The sequence below is a fragment of the Somniosus microcephalus genome, chromosome 13, assembly GCF_052327205.1.
Source record: "Somniosus microcephalus isolate GS21.2 chromosome 13, FLI_Smic_1.0, whole genome shotgun sequence".
Taxonomy (NCBI): Eukaryota; Metazoa; Chordata; class Chondrichthyes; order Squaliformes; family Somniosidae; genus Somniosus; species Somniosus microcephalus.
This window is the reverse complement of record NC_140999.1, coordinates 172,816,463-172,838,970: the sequence shown is the minus strand read 5'-3', so window position 1 is coordinate 172,838,970 and position 22,508 is coordinate 172,816,463. Positions and strand designations below refer to the sequence as shown.

General features: G+C 40.4%; 1 protein-coding gene across 2 annotated transcripts in view; it reads right to left on the bottom strand.

The window, feature by feature from the left end:
- Positions 1–959: 959 nt before the first annotated feature.
- Positions 960–22,508, bottom strand: part of rpn2 (ribophorin II) — a 62,014-nt gene continuing 40,465 nt past the window's right edge. The window contains exons 15-18 of one of the 2 annotated variants that reach the window (XM_086005596.1): positions 14,243–14,318; positions 10,137–10,266; positions 5,477–5,554; positions 960–1,255 (exon numbers count right to left, since the gene is read on the bottom strand). In XM_086005596.1, coding sequence (XP_085861722.1) covers positions 5,503–5,554; positions 10,137–10,266; positions 14,243–14,318 — 258 coding nt within the window. In that variant the 3' untranslated portion in view covers positions 960–1,255; positions 5,477–5,502. The remainder of the gene's footprint in view (positions 1,256–5,476; positions 5,555–10,136; positions 10,267–14,242; positions 14,319–22,508) is intronic. The other variant, XM_086005597.1, reaches the window with a different exon arrangement.

Genomic DNA, 22,508 nt, shown 5'->3' with positions numbered 1-22,508 from the left:
TACAAGTTATTGTAGGCCTGAATTCAGTAGCCTAAGGTTCACTACTTATATATTGCTGTAGGATTCTAAAATTGATACTATTACAATCCAACTTATTCAGAAAATGTCAACTGTAAATTTAAAAAATGGAACAAACTTATAAATTTCTTTTACTGTATTCAATATTTAGTGATCATATTTCTTCAAAAGCTGCCATACTTCCTCTAAATTTGCATTAATGTATACTCAACTATAGCTGGGCATTGCAGGGGCTACTGACAAACTGTTTCGTACAAAGTTTTTATTTCAGATTCTGGATTGCATGAGGACAAAGCAAATGCGTTCTTTTTGGTTTTATTTCAATGATACACACCTGCAGCAGTGTAGAGATTGCAGTGTCAGCTTGGCTCTGTTAGAAGACCCATTCTAGGTATTGCACACATTATCTGGTCTTTCCAGTAGAGGAAAAACTACATTGTTGGAGGTGCCATATTCAGATGAAACTTTAAACTAAGACGACAACGCCCTGTTCTGCTGGTTCAGGTGCACACAAAACATCCCATGGAACTATTTCAAGAGCAGCGAGTTCTCCCATTGCCCTGGCCAACATTTTGCCTTCGCCTACCACCACCAAAAAACATTAGCGTCTTGCTGCGGCTGGCACGTTTGCCGACGTAAGTCACTATACGTCCTCGCAATTCTTTGTATGTGAAGCACTTTAAAATGTTTGAGAGAATATAAATGTGCTACCTAAATGCAAGTTATATTTACACCCTTGAAATGCTAAGTTCATGTGCATGCTGCATATTGTGTATTTATCAATTGCATTACTTTAAATCAAATAGATTTAAGCGAGACACCGTCAATACTGACAGTCAGATAGTTATGTTGTAAAACAAGTGACAGCAAACTTTTCAGAAGTGTGTGCGCGCAAGAGGACCTTTAAAATGGTGGACATTTCAATGAAGTTGGTGACAATATTTCATTTCCTGCTCAGGTTTATTGCAGAAAACATAACTGATATTACAAAACATGTACCATCAGAGAGCCAAAAGGGAAGCCGGCACACCTTTGGGGTGCAGCCAATTACTTGCAAAAATCAGGAGGTGGCCTCATATGGACCAAAAGTCAGTGCACTTAATAAAAAAAACACCTTCACCACTTCAATGAAGAAATTACAATCAGGTTTCAAAATTTGGTGGCACATCTTCAGGCTTTAGAAATATTTTTCATCTTCAGATTTTTCCTCTTCATGGACTTCTATTGATTCCCTGATCTAAAACAAGAAAAACATATATTTAGCAAAAAAAAAAAAATCACCGTAACTTCTTAAAGCACCATGGCTCTTAAATGCACAGTTACATACAATAATGAGAAAAGCTACCAAGCCAGATTCCTTTATCTGCTGGTCAATGACTGACCATTTCTCCTGAACCAAAAATGTAGCAAATCCTTTTAAGACAATGCTAATCAACAAATCATTTACTTTTCTAGCCCAGACACGGAGCTTCAGCAAATTCTGAACCTAGCTCTCAACTCTCTTCCACGGGTATGGATGATTTCTTTTCTAGTGCATTATGTCATACAAACCTATGCATGGTATACATCACACCCACATTGCAACTTTTTTTCTTTAAACAGTTGAATTTCCCAGTCAAAACATATCTCTAATAGACAATTTACACACTCTTAGGAATTTAGGTATGACGAGGTCAGAGCTTTAAAACACAAGGTTAAAACGGCCACTTTTCATGAAATACATGACTGCCCTTACTGCTTCACATTAACCAAACACCATGATTTTAAAAATTACTGTGGGTCCCTGTTGAGGTTAGTTTTCAATCTGCCAGTGTGAAAAAGTGACACGGTCAAAATGTGGTTTTCCTCCAAGAAGTCTTTGAGAGGAACCATTTTATATTAACATTAGCTTAAAATATTCTACTCACCTTTTGTTTAATGTAGGTTTTAACTAAATTGCTCATCAAGAGATGCGAATATTTGAATCTGACAGTTTTTGCGCGCATGAAAAATTGATACAGAAGTGACGATAAGAAATTCAGTTAAATAAATGGAGTGCATTGAACATTTGAGAGTCAAGAAAAATTGAAGTACAATACATCCACTATAACACTAGTGCATACAGTAGGTTCATTAGAATTTCATTTACATAAAGGTAACTTGTCTTCAGATTTATAAAAAAAACCTGAAGATTTATAGCACTACTGTAAAGTAGGACCCATATGTTCTCATCCTGTCACATGTAGTTTGTGCAGCAACATTTGAACAGGATAACAGCACATATTTAGAAAACAAGGACATTTTGGGGTTCTATTATGCAAAATAATTAACTGGAACCAGATCAAGACAGTGAGATATACAAAGAGCTTCGAACCATACAAGTCATTCCCTGCAATAATATTCTTTCTGAAGAAAGATCATCTGAGAGCAATATCGAATTCAGGTTGCACCTCTGCAAGGCAATTGATAAAAACCTGCAACAATAGTGCTATCCTTGGCCCCCTCCTATTTCTCATCTACATGCTGCCCCTTAGCGACATCATCCAAAAACACGCCGTCAGTATCCACATGTACGCGGACGACACCCACTACCTCACCACTTCTCTCAACCCCTCCATGGTCTCAAAATTGTCAAGACTGCTTGTCCGATAAGCAGAAATTTTCTCCAATTAAATATCGGGAAGACCAAAGCCATTGTTTTCGTTCATCACTATAAACTTTGTTCCTTAGCCACTGACTCCATACCTTTCCCTAGCATGTGTCTGAGGCTGAATCAAACAGTTTGCAACCTTGGTGTCATATTTGACCCTGAAACGAGCTTCAGACCACATGTCTGCGGCATAACTAAGACCGCCTATTTCCACTTCTGCAACATTGCCCGTCTCAGCTCATCTGCTGCTGAAACCCTCATCCATGCCTTGACTATTCCAACGCACTCCTGGCTGGCCTCTCACATTCTACCCTATGTAAACTTGAGGTCGCCCAAAACTCAGCTGCCCGTGTCCTAACTTGCACCAAGTCCCGTTCACCCATCAACCCTGTGCTCGCTGACCTACAGTGGCTCCCAGTTAAGCAAGGCCTTGATTTCAAAATTCTCATCCTTGTTTTCAAATCCCTCCATGGCCTCGCCCCTCCCCATCTTTGTAATTTCCTTCAGCCCCACCCAGAGATATCTGCGCTCCTCAAATTCTGGCCTCTTGAGGATCCCAGATTATAATTGCTCAGCCATCGGTGGCCGTGCCTTCAGCTGCCTAGGTCCTAAGCTCTGGAATTCCCTCCCTAAACCTCTCCGTCTCTCTACCTCTCTTTCCTCCTTTAAGACGCTCCTTAAAACCTAACTCTCATCTGTCCTAATTTCTTATGTGGCTCGATGTCAAATTTTTGTCTTATAACACTCCTGTGAAGCACCTTGGGACGTTTTACTACATTAAAGGCGCTATATAAATACAAATTGTTGTTGTTGCTATTAGTACCCATTCCGAAAAGAACAGTTATGCTTGTTATCTTGTCTCAAACTTTTCAAAAGCGATGAGATTTTTAAAATATGATTTAAGAGAAAGGTAAATTAAAATCTGGGCAGTGGCCAGCAAAATTAACCTTGTGCTTATGCAGTCTGAATTTACTGGCATACAAGAATGTTGCTCTGTTCTTAAAAAAAAAACTTAGAGCCAAGATTAGTTCATTAAAAATGTTCACTAATTTGGCTTGAGTAAATTGGATCGTGGCTACAAAGTAATCAGCACACAGCTGTTCCAGTAAAACAAACTCCAGGCCATATACAGTAAACTCTTTCTTATCCGGCACCGATGGGACCAGGATGGTGCCGGTTGATGAAATATTCTGGATAACAGAGAGGGATACCTACCACGGTGCTGCTTTTCCACTCACCATCACCACTGACTAACTCGGCCACTGCGGGAGACTCGGACTCGGCAAAACGAGTGCTGGATGGATTCGGCAAGATTACCAGTTATTAAAGTATTCCGGATGATAAAGTGCCGTTTAAACAAGAGTTTACTGTATTTCAAATTAGTGGAATTACTGTCAAATTAGATCAAATGCAACTTGAAGTGGCATCTTACCAGCAAAAATTAAACTCAAAAACTAAAGACATCGAATTCACCTCAGTATACAGAATGCAATCTTTGCTATATTTTGAGTTTCCACTGAATGCAGCCACCAAATTTTTAAGCAAAGGCGATCTTTGATAAACTTTTCTGCTAGAAATGGAACATGATTCTTTTCATCCGGAAAAGTTAAAGTACCAGAACTTGAAATGATCATGAATTCAAAGCCATTCAATTGAATTTACATGGACGCCTGAATATTTATAACTATGCTTTTCCTGAATAATTGTGTCTCATTAGCAATTTGAAAAATATACAAATGAAACACTGTACAAAAAGCCAAATATGATGTTTGAACATGAAAATGTAGCATGCAAGACAACATGCAGTTAATTATAATCAACTCCTGAGAAACATGCCCCATTCAACGGAACCAGGATTAATGACTAGTACAATTCATCAAGCCAGTTTGATCAAATGGTTGCAAATTCATTACCTTCAGTGCCCGAATATAGTTTATTGCTGGTTCTATTAAGGTTAGAGTTAACTGATCATCATACATCCTCAGATCACCACTGTGAAATACTAATCCTTATGGCATTATTAGTTCCTGCTTTCCTGTTATTGACCAAATTAGTACAAATTCTAGCATGCATTTTCAAGAATATCTTGCAATGTCACAAGTCACTATATATTTCATTCCTTTCCAGATTTACTACCTATACAACTCTTAAGTACTTATCATGTATCTAGGTTAGTTGACTTTAATAAAATATTAATATAAAACAATAAATTTGAAGGACTATGAGGAAAGAGCAAGGGAGTGGGGCTAATTGGATAGCCCTTTCAAAGAGCCGGCACAGGCACGATGGGCTGAACGACCTCCTTCTGTGCTGTGTGATTCTATGAATATACTGAAAGCTTCTAATTTTCTACAGTAGACATTCCTCTTTAATGCCAAGCTAATAATTTATGCAAATCTTTAAATGTAATCCTATGGTCAACAACGGGAAGTAATTGGAAATGGGAATAAATCACTTTGGCACCTCAAGCCGACAGTGTTGCAATATTTTTGCTTCCAAATCGTAGCTTGATCCTTATGTAGCCAATCATTAAGATTTAAAGAAATTCTGTTTTTAACGAGCATCAAACTTCCAAACAAGGTTTGGCTTGGCAGCAAATGTACGTTTGGCCCAAATCACAACTAATGGGAGGACTGGATGATCCCAGCAGCAACATTAACTTTAAAAATGAGCATGTAAAAATAACGCAGTTTTACCACCAACTTCAATAACACATCTTTAGCCATGCACGGTGGAATGGGAAATGTTTAATGGTTCACATGCATATTAGAGAAGCTCATTTTCCACATACATATATATGTACACAGCTGATGCACTTCAAACCCTTACTTGGGTTAAGTTGATTAGAAACCCTTCTACCGAAGAGTCCTATATTTTGCCAATCTACTGCTCTGTTCTGCTGCAATCCTGGCAAAGGAGAGAGGAATATAGATTTAGAAAGACAAAGGTCTTAAGGACAGAGGAATATGATTAAAAGTATTAAAGTTCATAGAATAAGACATTCGCCAGTGAAGTGCCACTGATGGTAGGTTGAGACTTCACAACTGTACATACTAAAAGGTCAAACCATTGAAGCCTACATGGAAGGTTTTGACCTATTCCTGGAGGTTTATTAGTGACTAGTGGTAAGTTATGTCATTTTTAATTGCAAGATTTTCAATGTATCGCCTGCTGTAAAAACAAGCTGCTGGAGAGATTGCTATCTCAGACATTTGATTTTTTTTCTCTCTTCACCACTCACTTGCTTGAACAAATTTAAACAAAAATCTGTTTTAATTAGATCTGAACTTGTGTTATAGATGTTTCAACAAACCATAATAGATGTAAAATAAAACAGTGAATTCCACTCCCAATTTTCTCCTCTCCTGAAGGCACTCTTTCAGGATGGCAGCAGCCCCCCATTACTTCACCAAGTGCCCATTTTCTGCCCCTTGACAATATTCACCTGTCATTCTCAAGGTGCTCACTAGAATATGGTTCCATAGGCATCCTCAGTTACCTCACCCAAGGAGCTGTTATTCAGTGGCTTTTGGTAGGATATTCAATCATAGGGGGCATCACAGCAGAGCCCATTTTGACATCATACATAAGTACTTCCAGCAAGTACTGGATAGCAAATACAAGCAGGAACCTTGCCCTCCAATTCCTTTCCTTAAGCCAGAAGCTCTGTGGTAAATTGTAGCAATCCTATTGCTATCATGTGTGAGCCTCAACAAGCTATTAGACCTTTGGGAGCATCACAATTGAGTTCAAACTTGTCCTCCAGTAAAATGCTATAGAACAAAATTCTCTACTAACCACTAAAGTCTATTAGATTTATTTTGATTTAGAAGATACTAAAGAGCTGTCAAATAGCATGACAAACTTATCATTTGCATTCTTCCATTTTGAAACACTGCACCTTGGGTAACTTTAAAACAAATTTCCCCCATGGCTCAAGTTCCGATGAGACAATGCAGATAATCTATTCCGAAGTACACTAACTTCAGCTGCATTTCTAAAATTATACATCCAACAGGAATTCACCAACATGATCAGTCACCTGCGGACAAAGCAGCCTGGAGCATAAACAAACATTGACTTCTAATAGTTACCCTGCTTGGTTATAAAGAATTACAGAGGGAACAGAAGTCAGGGCAAGTTGAGAAGGCTGTTAAAAAAGCATACGGGAGCCGTGGCTTTATAAATAGAGGTGCAGAGTAAAAAAGCAAGGAAATTATGCTAAACCTTTATAAATCACCCGTTATGTCTCGTATTATGTCCAATTCTGGGCACCACACTTTAGGAAGGATGTCAAGGCATTGGAGAGGGTGCAAAGGAGATTTACCAGAATGATGCACTTCAGTAATGTGGAGAGACTTGAGAAACTGGGATTGTTCTCCTTAAAGCAGAGTGGGTAAAGGGGACATTTAACAGAGGTATTCAAAATTACGAGGGGTTTTGAGTAAATACGGAGAAACTGTTTCCACTGGCAGGAGGGCCAGGAACCAGAGAACACAAATTTAAGATAACTGGCAAAAGAACCAGAGGGGAGATGGGAAGATTTTTTTTTTTTTTTTTTTTTTTTTTTTTTTTAACACAGCGAGTTATGATCTGGAATATACTGTCTGAAAGTGTGGTGGAAGCAGATTCAACAGTATCTTTCAAAAGGGAATTAAATATATACTTGAAAAGGAAAAATTGCAGGGCTATGGGGAAAGAGCAAAGGAGTGGGACTAACTGGATAGCTCTTTCAAAGAGCCGGCACAGATGTGATGGGCTGAATGGCCTCCTTCTGTGCTGTATTATTCTATGAACTCTCACCCCCTCACAAGCTCAATGGATAAACTTAAGACTGTGCGATGTGGTACTGAGCCATGAGGACCAGGGTGGTTGCAGGTCTGTGCTAAAGTAATCAATTTTAGGGTGATAACAGTCACTAGTTTGCACCAGCGTCCCTGGTCCAAAATGGGGAAAAACTCTCCACTGCTCATCTTTATCTGACAGCCAGTTAACAGATTTGGGCTTAGCAGTGCGGTTGCTATGGATGAACAGCCTGGCAACACTCTCTGTCTAGGTTCACGCGAGGAATGGCAACTTGCACTTGGTCAAGGTGCTATAGAATGACTTTCACACATCATTGCCTTCAAGAGAGGGGGTAAAGGGGGAGCAGAAAGATCAGAGGCAAAGATCATCAGACAAATCAGAAACTTGCATTTAAAAGACAAGCAGCGTATTTGTGCATGGTGTATAAATACAGAAATTCTAAATTACAAATCCATGGTCACATGTATTAAGATTTTGAAATGAGAAACATCATGTATATAAATTGCTATTTTTCCTGTAATTTAGAATTTTCAAAGGATATAAAACCACATTCCGTACAACTGAAAATACTGAATCTCTGACACATCAGAAATTTATTTTAAAAATGCTTATGCTGTAGCAATCCCATTATTCCAAGATTCTTTTGTAGATGCAAATTTGAGTCAGTGAAATAGAAAATCAAATACATTGACAATAGCTTCTGAGCCAATATTTGTAGATGACGCTAACAGACGTGAGCTAAAACATTACTGTACACAAGTTACTAAATAAGCTGAATAACTGAGTTGCTCAAGTCACTGTAGACAGCTGTAATACACTTGCCACTGACCAGAGTCTCCAGCTGAACCAAACCGCTTTGATCCTGAGCTGAGCTTCCGACATCATATCCTTACCAGCTCATCCCAAACTCTGCTGCCTATATCCTATCCTGCACCAAGTCCTGCTCACCTGTCGTCGCTGACCTACATTAGCTCCTGGGTCCCCATTGCCTCAAAACTAAAATTCTCATCCCCGTGTTTAAATCCCTTCAGGGCCTTTACCCCTCTCCATCTCTCTAACCTCCTCCAGCCCATACCCCACCCTCAAACTCACTGTTCTCCTGCATACCTTGATTGCACAAGTGACCAATGAAACATATTAGTAGCAGACGGCTTTAAAATGCAAATTATTCAAATTCTTCAATACAAGAGTGAATGGTTAAACTGAAATACAATTGTAACATTTCAGATTCCTGAAGTCGATTACATCTAAATGACATGTCAAATATATAAAATCAACACACTGAAGTGCCATCTAATGTGTACAGCCACACATTGAGCAGGATTGCTCAGCACAGCATATCCATCACTTTGGGTGGGGAATGGGTCAAGTAGCAGCTGAATTTTGAAAGGTACAACAAAAAACATTTTAAAAGCTGTTTTGCGTTTTCTCTCAGTTCTACAACAGCAGTCAGAAAAGTGTTTTAAAATGATCAATATTTAAAAATAAACTCTAAGTGTATTTTTTAAAATGCTCCACTTTTCTTCCTGCTTCCAAGCAATTCCCTTTCAGATAAAAGGGTCGGTCACATTGGCCATAAATTTCTACAGCCATTTTTAGAACTGACCGTCACCTGTCAAGTGGCAAAAAAAAAAACGAGTTTCTCCAGCCTATTTATTTCTGGTATGATTCAATGCTGTGTTACAATGATGGGTTTCATTCAGCAGACCCTGGATGGAATGCAAATCCTCAATATGGGAATCCAGTGCTGCAGGTCCCATTCAACGAATATTTCTGTCTAAAGAGAATTTTGTTTTGTTGTGTCCTGCTTGTTAGAAAAATTATGTGCATCAAGGTGAGGAATGTTACTACTAGAGAATGGAATACTTTTCCATTCTGAGTAACCATTGTTTTTAATCAACCAACCCCTGCTTGTACAAACAGTTAAAACTAAAGCTCCCTCAAACCGGCCCCAACTTAGAAAGAGAATCCCATACCTTGCCATTAGAATTACTGTTGTTTCCCACACCAAAGCGCCTTATGGATTCTTTACCATTTTGCATCAAACTGCCAGCCAGAAGAGATGAAACTTTCATCCCAATGGTTAGAGCTGGATTCAGTCCTTGGTCCCAGAGCTAAACGAATGTTGTGCTAATCCAATACTTACCTCAACCACTGGATAATTAACTTGCAAGAGAGCAAGAAACCCGCTTGGAAACATTCAGGACCTCAGCACTAATGGCAAATAGTTGTAAGGTAATTGTGTTTGCCTTTTATGTTTCAAAAGTACCAAGTGAATCAGCACTTGCAAAATTAAGCTTCAGCTACACAGACTTAAATTCCATAAAAATCTATAACCTATGTTCACTGTGATTGCATATACTGCAGTGAAGTCACAACACAGTCCTTAAAACCTACCTCTTTGACCAAGCTTTTGGTCACCTGCCCTAATTTATCCTTATGTGGTTCGCTGTCAAATTTTTTGTCTTAAAATACTCCTGTGCAGCGCCTTGGGATGTTTTACTATGTTAAAGATGTTTTCCTACATTACAACAGTGAATCCACTTCAAAAGTACTTCATTGGCTGTAAAGCGCTTTGAGACATCCGATGGTCGTGAAAGGCGCTATATAAATGCAAGTCTTTCTTTCTTAAAGGCACGATATAAATACAAGTTGTTGTTGTTCTTGTATGAGAATTTCTTACCTCTTTACTGCCTTCTGAGCTAACATTCTGTTCCCAGCAAAGAATGTGATGCTGCCAAGTATAGCGAGATACTGCAGAGTCTGGAACATGTTCAGCTGAGTCCAGTATACGTACATGAGTCCCAACATACCTGGAAGAGAGCAGGGTAAGGGGGAAATTTTAGGCTGAGGTTGTACAACAGGGGTATCGGTATAGAGGTCACTTATGCTGAACAAACATTGGACCTAGTCTAGTAACAGCTAACCACATCAGTGACTGGCCTGATGTGGTCGTCGGGATTCTTCAATTCATCAGAAACAGCTAGTTACATTCAGAATCTCATTTTAACCAATGTAAATGCTTAACCTTCAGCCATCTGTATGGAGCACCTTATTTCACTAATTCTCTGAAACACAAGACAATTAAAATATTTTCTCCACAATGCCTCAAATCTGTAACCTACTTCATTTTGGAGGACCAGCTGATCCAGCCTACAAATTTTACAGCCATCACCATTGAATGCTTGTCTATAATTAAGCCAAGTCTGTAGCTCACCAAATATAGACTGGCATGGTCTCAAGTCATTGCTGCTTGGTTGCTAGAAATTAGCAAACGAATTACAATTTGACTTGGATTATCAAATCAAAATAGGTTCAAACCAATAAAAAAGAAAGCAATGGTTCTGAAAAATTATTTGATGTCAGTTCAAATCATTACATATCTGTGCCATCCAAGATCAACACCTAGGCCTTGCAGACCCAATGGTCCCCTACTCTGTCCACAAATGAGCCAATTATGGGGTCATTGCTGGCTTTTACAAGCACATATGGAACTGGGGTTTAAATAAGTTAATTTTGATGCCATTGCTGCAAGTGTTTTCTTGTGATTTTTTCACTCTTGTCATCAATATCTTTGCATCAAGTTGTAGTTCCACCCACTGCGTTAGCTGATACCCATCATTTCCTTGATGCACAAGAAACAGAAAAGATTTGATAACATTAGGGAATAAAAACAGAATAATTTAATGAAAAGTAGAATGATCAAAATGAATAAATCACAGGGGACAAAAGGGTGACCAGTATTGTTGAAGCAAATTAATTTTGCACAATTGCGAAATGGCAAGCTATTAAATTACTCATTCAATTGATAGAGAGGTGATTTCATGTAGAGATAGTCAAATGCTGAAGTTCACAATTTAGGATCTTTTTTAATGTTAACTAGCAGACCTCCCAAAATGTTGCTTACCATGATGCAGAGGATACACTATTTTATAACAATGGGGACTTACTATTTTGTAACAATGGGGATGTTATAAGTCAAGTGCGATGGGGGGAAATGTTACTGAAAGTAAGTGTGACACTTTGAGGAAGCAAGCACACTACACCTAAGATTTTTAAATAGGAGTTGAATGGAGTCCTGGAGTTTGGCAGTACTGCAGTGGGACTTGCTGCAGTCCAGCAGCATGGGGATCCGGGGTCCTTTGATCTGCCATTACTGTGGAAAGGCTACCTGTGGTATGGCAGAATTGGGGATTAAATGTGAAGTTTGGCTCACCGGTAAATTCCTGGTGTTAGCCGTGACGGGAGGGGCAGCGTATGGGCCTGACAACATTGGTTAGGGGAAAATCCCACTTCAACCAGCACCAGTTGGAGACTTTCTAAGGGATCTCTGTAAACACAATGGGGGTGATTTTCATTCAGAAGTCGGGAAGGAGGCGGGACTGCAACTTTTGGGGTTGTAGTCCCGCCTCCATCGAGATGCGGCCAATCCACGCAATTTTAACTTGATTGACCTTGTTGAGCTCGCCCAGCGGGCCCAGCAGGCCAATTAAGGGCCATCCGGCAACAGGTGACGTCACAGATTGACATTTCATCTGTCAAGACGTTTTGACAGATGAAATATCAGTGTTTCACAGCTGTTTGAAGCTGTCAAACACTGACAGTCTTACTTCTAACCTGAGTCCTTTTACACAGACTCAGTTAGAAATCTCACCGGCACAGAAAGCTGCAGGCTGTCACTTTTGACAGTTCGCAGCCATTCTGCTTTCTGTGCCGGTTAGATGACGGACTCCCGGGACCTAAAGGAATGAAGGCTGTAAAGGCAAGTACAGGTAATTTAAACTTCTTTACACACTTTAGACACATCAAACACACTTACCTTTACACTCATGCACACATCTCTCACCTGAACGCCGACATCTCGACCCCTCTAAGTCCTTCAACCCGATGGCCTGACTCCTCTAACTTGGCGTGGTCTGGCGCCGTCAGGAATCCCAGACTTCAACCTTTAAAATAGGGATTAGGCTAAAAACTGCCTGTTAACTACCGGTTAACAGGCAGTTAATTGGCACTAATCCCCTTCCCGCCTCGGGGTGGCGGGTCCCAGTGCGGGGCGGGTACCCACCTCCTTTGAAACTTACATGGAGGCGGGTTGGTGTCAGGACCCCCGAATTCGGGACTTTAACCCCCCGCACGCCTCCAATCCCGACCCCAATGTCATTTTGTGATTGGTTTCTGGAGGTGCGTCTCTATGTTTGTTAATTATGTTGAAATAATTTTAACCTAGAAGTAACATTTTAAAAATTGAACACAGGGCTGTCTTTTTCAGATAAATACGCTCAGTTACTTCACTAATGCACACTGTCCCTCTCATCACTACAAGAAAATATAAGCATTGCAATTACTATCATCAAACTACAGGGGGGAATTAGATAAAAATTCAACTCATTTGGGGTTTTTTTAAACTTGAAAAAAGTTTTTAAAAATTCATTCTTGAGATGGTAGCATTGATGGCAAGGCTGGCATTTATTGCCCATCCCTACTTGCTCCGACAAGGGGAGGTCACGGGCCACCTTCTTGAACCACTGCAGCAGTGGTTTAATACAACCATGTAGCTTGATGGGCCACTGCAGAGGGCAATTAAGACTGAAGTCACATACCGGCCGGATATGTGGGTAGGTACGGCAGATTTCCTTTCCTAAAGGATTAGTGAACCAATTGGGATTTTACAACAATCTGATAGCTTCATGGTCACTTTATTTTTTTATACGGATACCAGCTTTTTATTTCTGATTGTTTTTAAACCAAATTCAAATTCTTAAACTGCCAGAGTTGGAACTGAACCCATTTTAGGCCTCTGGTTTACTAGTCCAGTAACATAACCATTACATTACCCCACACCCATAAATTAAAAATGGGAAATGATACTCTGTGCTCTTCTTTCTGTTTCTGACAACTGTTTGCGTGGGGAAGGGTTCAAGCAGCATCCGAATGTTGAATCTGAATTACTGTCGTATATAACGTGATAATCAGGCGAGATAATTTTTTTGAAAACTGAATTCAATTACAATGAGGAAAATGTTTACTTTGAGCTTAATGCATCGTTTCTTTGAAGTTTATAGAAACAAAAGCTACAACAGTAATCAGTCATCCTTTCTCTCTCTTGCGGACACAGATACACAGCCCCCACTCAGCATTGGGGAAAAAAAACTACATATTTTACCTGAAAAAGGTTTGAAATTTGTTCTTTAGCTTTCCTACAAATAATTTTGAAAAACCTTTTGAGCAGAAACTGCTAGAATATTCCAGCAGTACAGCTAACGGTACTGATACACATGTTCAGACTGCACAATCCACATTCAGCTCAGAGTCACAGCTCGAGGCACAATATCAAGTTTAAGCCCAGGCGTGAGAGACAGGTTTTCAAGAAAAAATATTAATGAAGGCATGAAAAGACACAGAAGACAATTGATGCATAAATTTAACCACGCTATTGTGACATATGCAACTTTTATTTGGTTTTGTTTTATTTTGTTTGAACCTTTATTTTAGATATTAGAAGTTTCAGTTAGAGAAAATAAATGGCAGATGAAAAAAGTTTTCAGAAAGCATTTTGAGTAACTTGCAGGAATCTAGTGGCCAGGTTGCATAATAATCACAATAAAATAGCAGGCATTGTGTGCGACACAAGTTGTGATAGGGAAGTGTGGCACCATCAACAGTGGAAGTACCAATGACAGGACCACGTACCTGTATTTATAATGAGTTTTCAATTAAATGTGTACCATGATAAACATTGCACAAGTTGTCAAAATCTTAGTTTCCCCAAGAGGCAAAAAAAATACTTACCAGCATGGCCCAAATGGAATATGATGGTGCTCGGAGAAAAGGTGAAATTGGAGATGTTGACACCAAGTTTGATCCACTGCAGAAAACATTAAAAAAAATATACAAGGTTCAAAGGTACAGCACAACTTTCAAAAATCATAAGCACATCTCAAAATAGGCCACAATTTAAGAGTTTAAAATTATGCCTCCTTTAAAATAACATGTTGTAACATCCTTCTAATGGGTACAGTTTTACACAGGAACATATGAAAAAAAAAGGCAAGGAAAGTCCATTCGACCCATCCATTGGATGATGCAACATTGTGCACTACCCTCGCCAGCCACCAGTAATGCTAACTTCCTGAGGTTAGACAAAAAAAAGAGAAAAGTCCTGCGGGAGATTTCTCCCCAACTCCCTATGGCAATAGGTAGACTATGGTTGGGCCACAGCATGTCACTAGACACACTTAAACTGACCCCTCTCTTAATATGTCCCAATCCACTTAGGAACACAGTACTATAAAGGGCCAGAAAACTGATGATCCCAAAGTGAAGGCCTGAAGACAGTTATAACATTGTGGCCTTTAGATCTTGTCACAACATTTGATCCTGTAATTGCCATTTCTGTGCAGCTCAGTAAATAATGCATATAATTACTAATAATTCAATACTGCAATTTTATAGTCTTAATAGCATGTCGTCTCCTAGACACCTTGAAGAGACCTTGGTCTACGGTTTTTGTGCGCTCGAATTAACTGCTGGCAATCAGAGATTTCACTAATTATCGCAGGGATTTAATTTCAGTGCCAGTTCTTTGCAGAAGCTCTTTACCTGCACCACGTCAGAAAAATGACTCACTTCCAACTCGGGTCATTAGTTTTATAAACAATAATAATGCTGACATTGCAATTCAATATCACTTCTTATTGCAATACATTATTCTGTAACATCTTTTCTTAAACAGACAGAGTCCCACAAAGGCAAACATATAAGAAGCAGGCCCTAAAGTAGCTCAACAATTCTAAGATTGCTAGTTGAAAATCTCAAAAGCATTTCTTTATATGTAGACACATACAATAAGCGTGTACAGAAACAACCTAATTATCATCCTTTTGAAAAGCACCAGTGAGTTTCTGAGCAGAATACAACTAAAAATGGATTCTTAAAAAAAAGTGCTTAGTATGCCCCCTCACTCAGTACTGCCACACAAAGTAGCCTTTATACCTGGAACAGATATTAAACATGTTATTTACTTGGATTGTGCTTAGTTAGTGTGATTCAACATCGGAATAAAACCTTTTACTGTTGGCCAACTACTCATTCAGATGCAGCCTCAGCCATTACAGCTGTCCAAAAATGGCGACAATTTGAAATAGGTTAGATTCTTGCAGGAAAAAATGCACTATTTGCATAACCCTGAATGCATCAATAGTTTTTTGGAAGGCGCATTCCCTAAAAAGTCTACACAAAACGGCAGTCAGAAATATCACGAGCCCAAAGTGTACCATTTTAAGACAGGATAAAACAATCCGTAGAAACTAACAGATCAGTGGATGCAAAGAATGAGATTTAGATTAGAGTTTCTAGATTATTTTTTTCCAATTTACAATGTGCCCATCATGTTTACCAAAACAATCCCATGCGATAGCCATGTTTCAAACATATAAATCTGTGTACTATTAAAATTAAAAGTCAACAATCTGCACTCCCTCCATATAAAGTATTGTATTGATTTTAACAGAAGCTTGGTAAACCATGACACTTATTCTCGTATTAAAAACAGAAAATGCTGGAAATATTCAGGTGGTCAGTTAAGTCAGCATCTGCGGAGAGAGAAACAGAGTTAATGTTTCAGGTCGATGACCTTTTGTCAGAACTGGAAAAAGTTAGAGATGTAACAGATTTTAAGCAAATGATCTTGTGGCCATTACAGAAACATGGCTGCAGGGTGACCATGACTGGGAATTAAACATACCAGGTTATTTAACAATCAGGAAGGACAGGCAGGAAGGGAGAGGAGGTGGGGTGGCTATGTTAATAAAGGAAGGAATCACTATAATACAGAGAAATGATATTGGGTCAAAGGAGCAGGATAGTGAAACAGTTTGGGTGGAGATAAGGAATAATAAGGGGAAAAAACCACTAGTGGGTGTAGTCTATAGGCCTCCGAACAGTTGCAACTCTGTTGGACGGAGTATTAATCAGGAAATAGTTGAGGCTTGTAATAAGGGAACAGCTATAATTATGGGGGATTTTAATTATCATATTAACTGGACAAATCAAATTGGGCAGAGCAACCTTGAGGATGAGTTCATTGAGTGTATTAGGGATGGGTTTCTTGAGCAGTATGTAACTGAACCGACCAGGGGGCAAGCAACCTTAGATTTAGTCCTGTGTAATGAGACAGGATTAATTAAAAATGTCCTAGTAAAGGATCCCCTTGGAATGAGTGACCATAACATGGTTGAATTCCATATTCAATTAGAGGGTGAGAAGGTTGGATCTCAAACAAGCGTGCTGAGCTTGAATAAAGGAGACTATGAAGGTATGAGAGCGGAATTGATTAGAGTGGACTGGGAAAATAGATTAAAGGGTAAGACGGTACATGATCAGTGGTGTACATTTAAGGAGTTATTTTACAACTTCCAAAAAATATATATTCCACTGAGGAAAAAAGGGTGTAAAAGAAAAGATAGCCATCCGTGGCTAAGTAAAGTAATGAAGGGTAGTATCCGACTAAAAACAAGGGCATATAAGGTAGCCAAATCTAGTGGGAGGATGGAAGATTGGGAAGTCTTTAAAAGACAGCAAAAAATAACTAAAAGATTGATTAAGAAAGGGAAGATAGATTATGAAAGTAAATTAGCAAAAAATATAAAAAGACAGCAAAAGTTTCTATAGTTATATAAAAAGAAAAAGGGTGGCTAAAGTAGATGTTGGTCCCTTAGAGGATGAGACCGGGAAATTAATGGTGGGAAACATGGAGATGGCAAAAACACTGAACAATTATTTTGTATCAGTCTTTACAGTAGAGGACACTAAGAATATCCCAACACTGGACAAACAGGGGGCTCTAGGGGGGGGGAGGAACTAAATACGATTAAAATCACTAAGGAAGTGGTACTTGGTAAAATAATGGGACTCAAGGCGGATAAATCCCCTGGACCTGATGGCTTGCATCCTAGGGTCTTGAGGGAAGTGGCGGTAGGGATTGTGGATGCATTGGTAATAATTTTCCAAAACTCCCTGGACTCAGCAAAGGTCCCGGCAGATTGGAAAACTGCTAATGTAACACCCTTATTTAAAAAGGGTAGTAGGCAGAAGGCTGGAAACTATAGACCGGTTAGCCTAACATCTGTGGTTGGTAAAATGTTAGAGTCCATTATTAAGGAGACAGTAACGGGACATTTGGATAAACATAATTTAATAGGACAAACTCAGCATGGTTTCATGAAGGGGAAGTCATGTTTGACAAATTTGCTGGAGTTTTTTGAGGAAGTAACATACAGGGTGGATAAAGGGGAACCAGTGGACGTAGTGTATTTAGACTTCCAAAAGGCATTTGACAAGGTGCCACACAAAAGATTATTGCTCAAGATAAAAAAATCACGGGATTGGGGGTAATATTCTGGCGTGGGTGGAGGATTGGCTCTCTAACAGAAAGCAGAGAGTTGGGATAAATGGTTCGTTCTCAGATTGGCAACCAGTAACTAGTGGTGTTCCGCAGGGGTCAGTGCTGGGTCCCCAACTCTTTACAATCTATATTAACGATTTGGAGGAGGGGACCGAGTGTAACATATCAAAGTTTGCAGATGATACAAAGATGGAACGGAAAGTAGTGAGTGAGGAGGACATAAAAAACCTGCAAAGGGACATAGACAGGCTAAGTAAGTGGGCAGAGATTTGGCAGATGGAATACAATACTGGAAAGTGTGAGGTTATGCACTTTGGCAGGAAAAATCATAGAGCAAGTTATTATCTTAATGGCAAGAAACTGGAAAGTACTGTAGTACAAAGGGATCTGGGGGTCCTGGTGCACGAAACTCAAAAAGTTAGTATGCAGGTGCAGCAAGTGATCAAGAAGGCCAATGGAATGTTGGCTTTTATTGCTAGGGGGATGGAATATAAAAACAGGGAGGTATTGCTGCAGTTGTACAAGGTATTGGTGAGACTGCACCTGGAATACTGCATACAGTTTTGGTGTCCATACTTAAGAAAAGACATACTTGCTCTCGAGTCAGTACAAAGAAGGTTCACTCGGTTAATCCCGGGGATGAGGGGGTGGTCATATGAGGAGAGGTTGAGTAGATTGGGACTCTACTCATTGGAGTTCAGAAGAATGAGAGGCGATCTTATTGAAACATATAAGATTGTGAAGGGGCTTGATCGGGTGGATGCGGTGAGGATGTTCCCAATGAAGGGTGAAACTAGAACTAGGGGGCATAATCTTAAAATAAGGGGCTGCTCATTCAAAACTGAGATGAGGAGAAACTTCTTCACTCAGAGGGTGGTAGGTTTGTGGAATTTGCTGCCCCAGAAAGCTGTGGAAGCTACATCATTAAATAAATTTAAAACAGAAATAGATAGTTTCCTAGAAGTAATGGGAATTAAGGGTTACGGGCAGGAAATTGGACATGAGTCTCGGTTCGGAATGGTCATGGCCCTGTGGGTAGTGGAGTGGGCCCAGGGGCCGTGTAGCCTGGTTCTGCTCGTACTGTGTTCTAATTCTGTGTTAGATTTCAGGAGATGGTTTTATTCCTGTTCCTGGCTGGGGTGGAGATCGCCTTTACAGAAGGTAAGTACTGTAGAAAATATAGGGACAGAGTGATCTCCTGGAAGAATTTTGATCGCCTAGATGGGTCGGAGAGGAATTTCCCAGATTTTTTTCTCCCAAATTCGCCATTGGGTCTTTTATCTGGTTTTTTCGCCTCTCCCGGGAGATCACATGGGATCGGGTGGATGGAGAGTGATAGAAGATTTGAGGTTAGGTTCAGGTCAGCCATGATTTTATTGAATGGTGGAGCAGGCTCGAGGGGCCGATTGGCCTACTCCTGCTCCTATTTCTTATGTTCTTATGTTCAAATGCAGGGACAGGGAAAGGGGGGAGGGGAAGGAAAGAACAAAAGGGAAGATAGAGTCACAGAGTTATACAGCACAGAATCTGTGATAGGATGGAAGGCAGGAGTGATTAAATGACAAAAGCTAGATGCAGGAAGGATGTTCCCGATGGCGTGGGAGTCCAGAACCAGGGGTCACAGTCTAAGGATAAGGGGTAAGCCATTTAGGACAGAGATGAGGAGGAATTTCTTCACCCAGAGAGTGGTGAACCTGTGGAATTCTCTACCACAGAAGGCAGTTGAGGCCAATTCATTAAATATATTCAAGAAAGAGTTGGATATATTTCTTAAGGCTAAAGGGATCAAGGGGTATGGGGAGAAGGCAGGGACAGGGTACTGAGCTTGGATGATCAGCCATGATCGCATTGAATGGCGGAGCAGGCTTGAGGGGCCGAATGGCCTACTCCTGCTCCTATCTTCTATGTTTCTATGCTACAAAGCAAAAGGAGATGGTAATGGGACAAGTAAAGAAACAGAAGATAAGAGTGTAGAAGAGGTGTAAATGGGAATGTCACTCCTGCCCTCCACCCCATCACAGACCTTCCCTTTTGTTCTTTCCTCCCCCCCACTTTCCCTGCCCTTGCTTAAAATCTGTTACATCTCTTTTTCCAGTTCTGACAAAAGGTCATCAACCTGAAACGTTAACTCTGTTTTTCTCTCCACAGATGCTACCTGACCTGCTGAGCATTTCCAGCATTTTGTTTTTATTTCAGATTTCCAGCATCTGCAGTACATTCCTCTGTTTCACAAATTGCATATTACATCATAATTTAAATTCCTGCTTGTAGGTTTTTTATATGCAAATTAGAGGAGCAGTTAGAAAAATCCCATTGATAACAGTCACGGCTAAAAATTCAGTTTGGGGCGCCAAGCTCGCCTGGGCGCCGGAATTACCGCTGCACGCGGAGCCACTTGCGCCATCGGGATATTCAGTTTCTGCGCCCCAAATGGAAGCCGGCCGCTAAACGAGGCTTCCCGCGCCCCGCTTGGGGCGCTGAAACTGAATATCGGCGCGCAAAGTGCCGCAGCGCCACCCGCTGCGGCACAGCACGCTGCGGTACTGCAGGCCTTCCTCCCACTGTTAAGGGGGAGGTGCCTGCAACAGCGCGATCCCCGCTCGCGAGTGCCGGCAAATGAGCCCGGCACCAAGGAGAAGTGCCAGGCTCTCGGGAAACAGCCGGCAATGCCGCGGGGGAGGGGGGGTGTAGGAGGCCGGGGACGGAGGTGCGGGCAGGCGGCCGCCGAAAAAGCGGCCGGCCGCACCTCCACCTTAACTAGCGCCACTACCGCCACAGGTTGGCCCCTGTGTACAGGTCGCTATTTGCGGCCGGCGCGGAAGAGGCGGGCGCGACCTAATATGGCGTTCGGGGCGGTAGCGGGGCGCTGCGCACACCGATGACGTCATCGGTGGCGGCGCAGCGCTACAGGCTAACTCCGCCATTAGCGCCCCGCTAAATATCGCGGTGGTTGTGGCTAGTGGCGCTAAAGCCTCTGAGTGGCCTCTTTGGGCGCGAACTGGTGGCGCAAGCAACTGAATTTCTAGGCCACAGTCTTTAATGCCATACAATTTACAAGTTATTACAGTAATTGGATCTAATTCAGCCCCCTTCTAATTCTCGATCGTGAAATGTGAAATTGCTGTAACTATTGTCAGAATTGTAAGTTTTTGACCAATTTTAAACAAAACTGAGCTTTGTTTAATTTGGGACATCCCAATTATTCCTAAAGAGACAAAAGCTTTACCCGACCACCGTGTGTGAAAAGGCATCTACTTGTTTAAATTAGTCTCCCCATTAAATCTAGGTGTTTTAAATTAGCATGTTAAAAATCAAGGCACAAAACAAATACTCAGTAAGTTATTGTACATCATTCATATTCCGATAAGAAAATTTTCATCAGTCACAGGGTTAAAAGTGGAATTTAAAATTACTAATTATTCTAGTATCCTATTCAACTTGCCATATCTCTTATCATTCTGACTATTCTCATAGTTTTGAGGTAAGTCATTATTTTGTCACTGTGGTAATCAGTACACATCAAGATATTGAAAACTGCATGCACATTACTCCAGAGGACATTGAGCTAAAGAGTTGATTGTTGAATAAATGGGTTTTGGATGATCAGTTCAATTCCTTATGAAGCTCTGATCATAGATGACCCAATTTATACAGAGGACATTGTGGACTATTTACTGGACCCTTCATCACAGAATATAATAACCCGTTTCAAAATACAATCAGAAACTAATTTCAAAGTATTTGGACACTGCACTCCAGAAAGTCTGCCTTACTTTTGCTGTGAATTTCTTCTGCTGATTTTTTCCAAGGGGTGGAAAGTGGAAGGGGAGACAGCAGCTAGTTTGTAAACAAGGGTATGTCAACACCTACCATTCTGGGTCTGCATCACCAGGGAGATGATCCACTGATAACAGTGATAGGCTTATCAATATCTGTACCACAGGGAGTGGGAGGGATCAGTATCCTTCTGATCCCGGGATGAAGTCAAAAACATGAGAGCTCGAAATGTCCAGTACCAGATGCTGAAGTGTTTAGGATCAGATGCCAAGTGGTCCTGTACTCTTTGAAGGCACTCCCTAAAGGGCTTCATAACTAACTGAATACTTCTACATGCTCTTGAAGACAACAGTATTTTTCGAAGGAGCTGATTTTTTTTTTTGCATTGCGATAAGTGATATCAAGAATCCTTAGGTTTGATATTGAGATGTACAATCTAAGGCTCCCTATAACATCGCAGCAGAAGAGCATGGTTAATTCTTATGGCCTGGATAATGTGCTGTTATTAACATGGTTTCAAACCGGAGAGCAGTTTTCTGACTAAGGCCTATCTGTGTTCACCAAGAATTGAATTAAGACTGGCATAAATTGATGTTACTCAAGATCAACAATCAGGAAAAACACTCATGTCTTGGCTGACTTCAAACCCAGAAACCAACAGTAAAAGGACAATGTTCTCTCGGAAATTAATTCATCCCTTATACGTGTATTCAAATGCAGGGAATTCTTAACGTATTTTTAAAATGTACATTACAAAAAAATTACTTCAACAAACAGAAGAGGGCTCCCAAATGGCTCGGGGACAAATGGATTAGCTGCCGTGACATTAAGCAATGTCAGTTGGGAAGGTCAGCTTTGAACGCTGGTTTATACCGA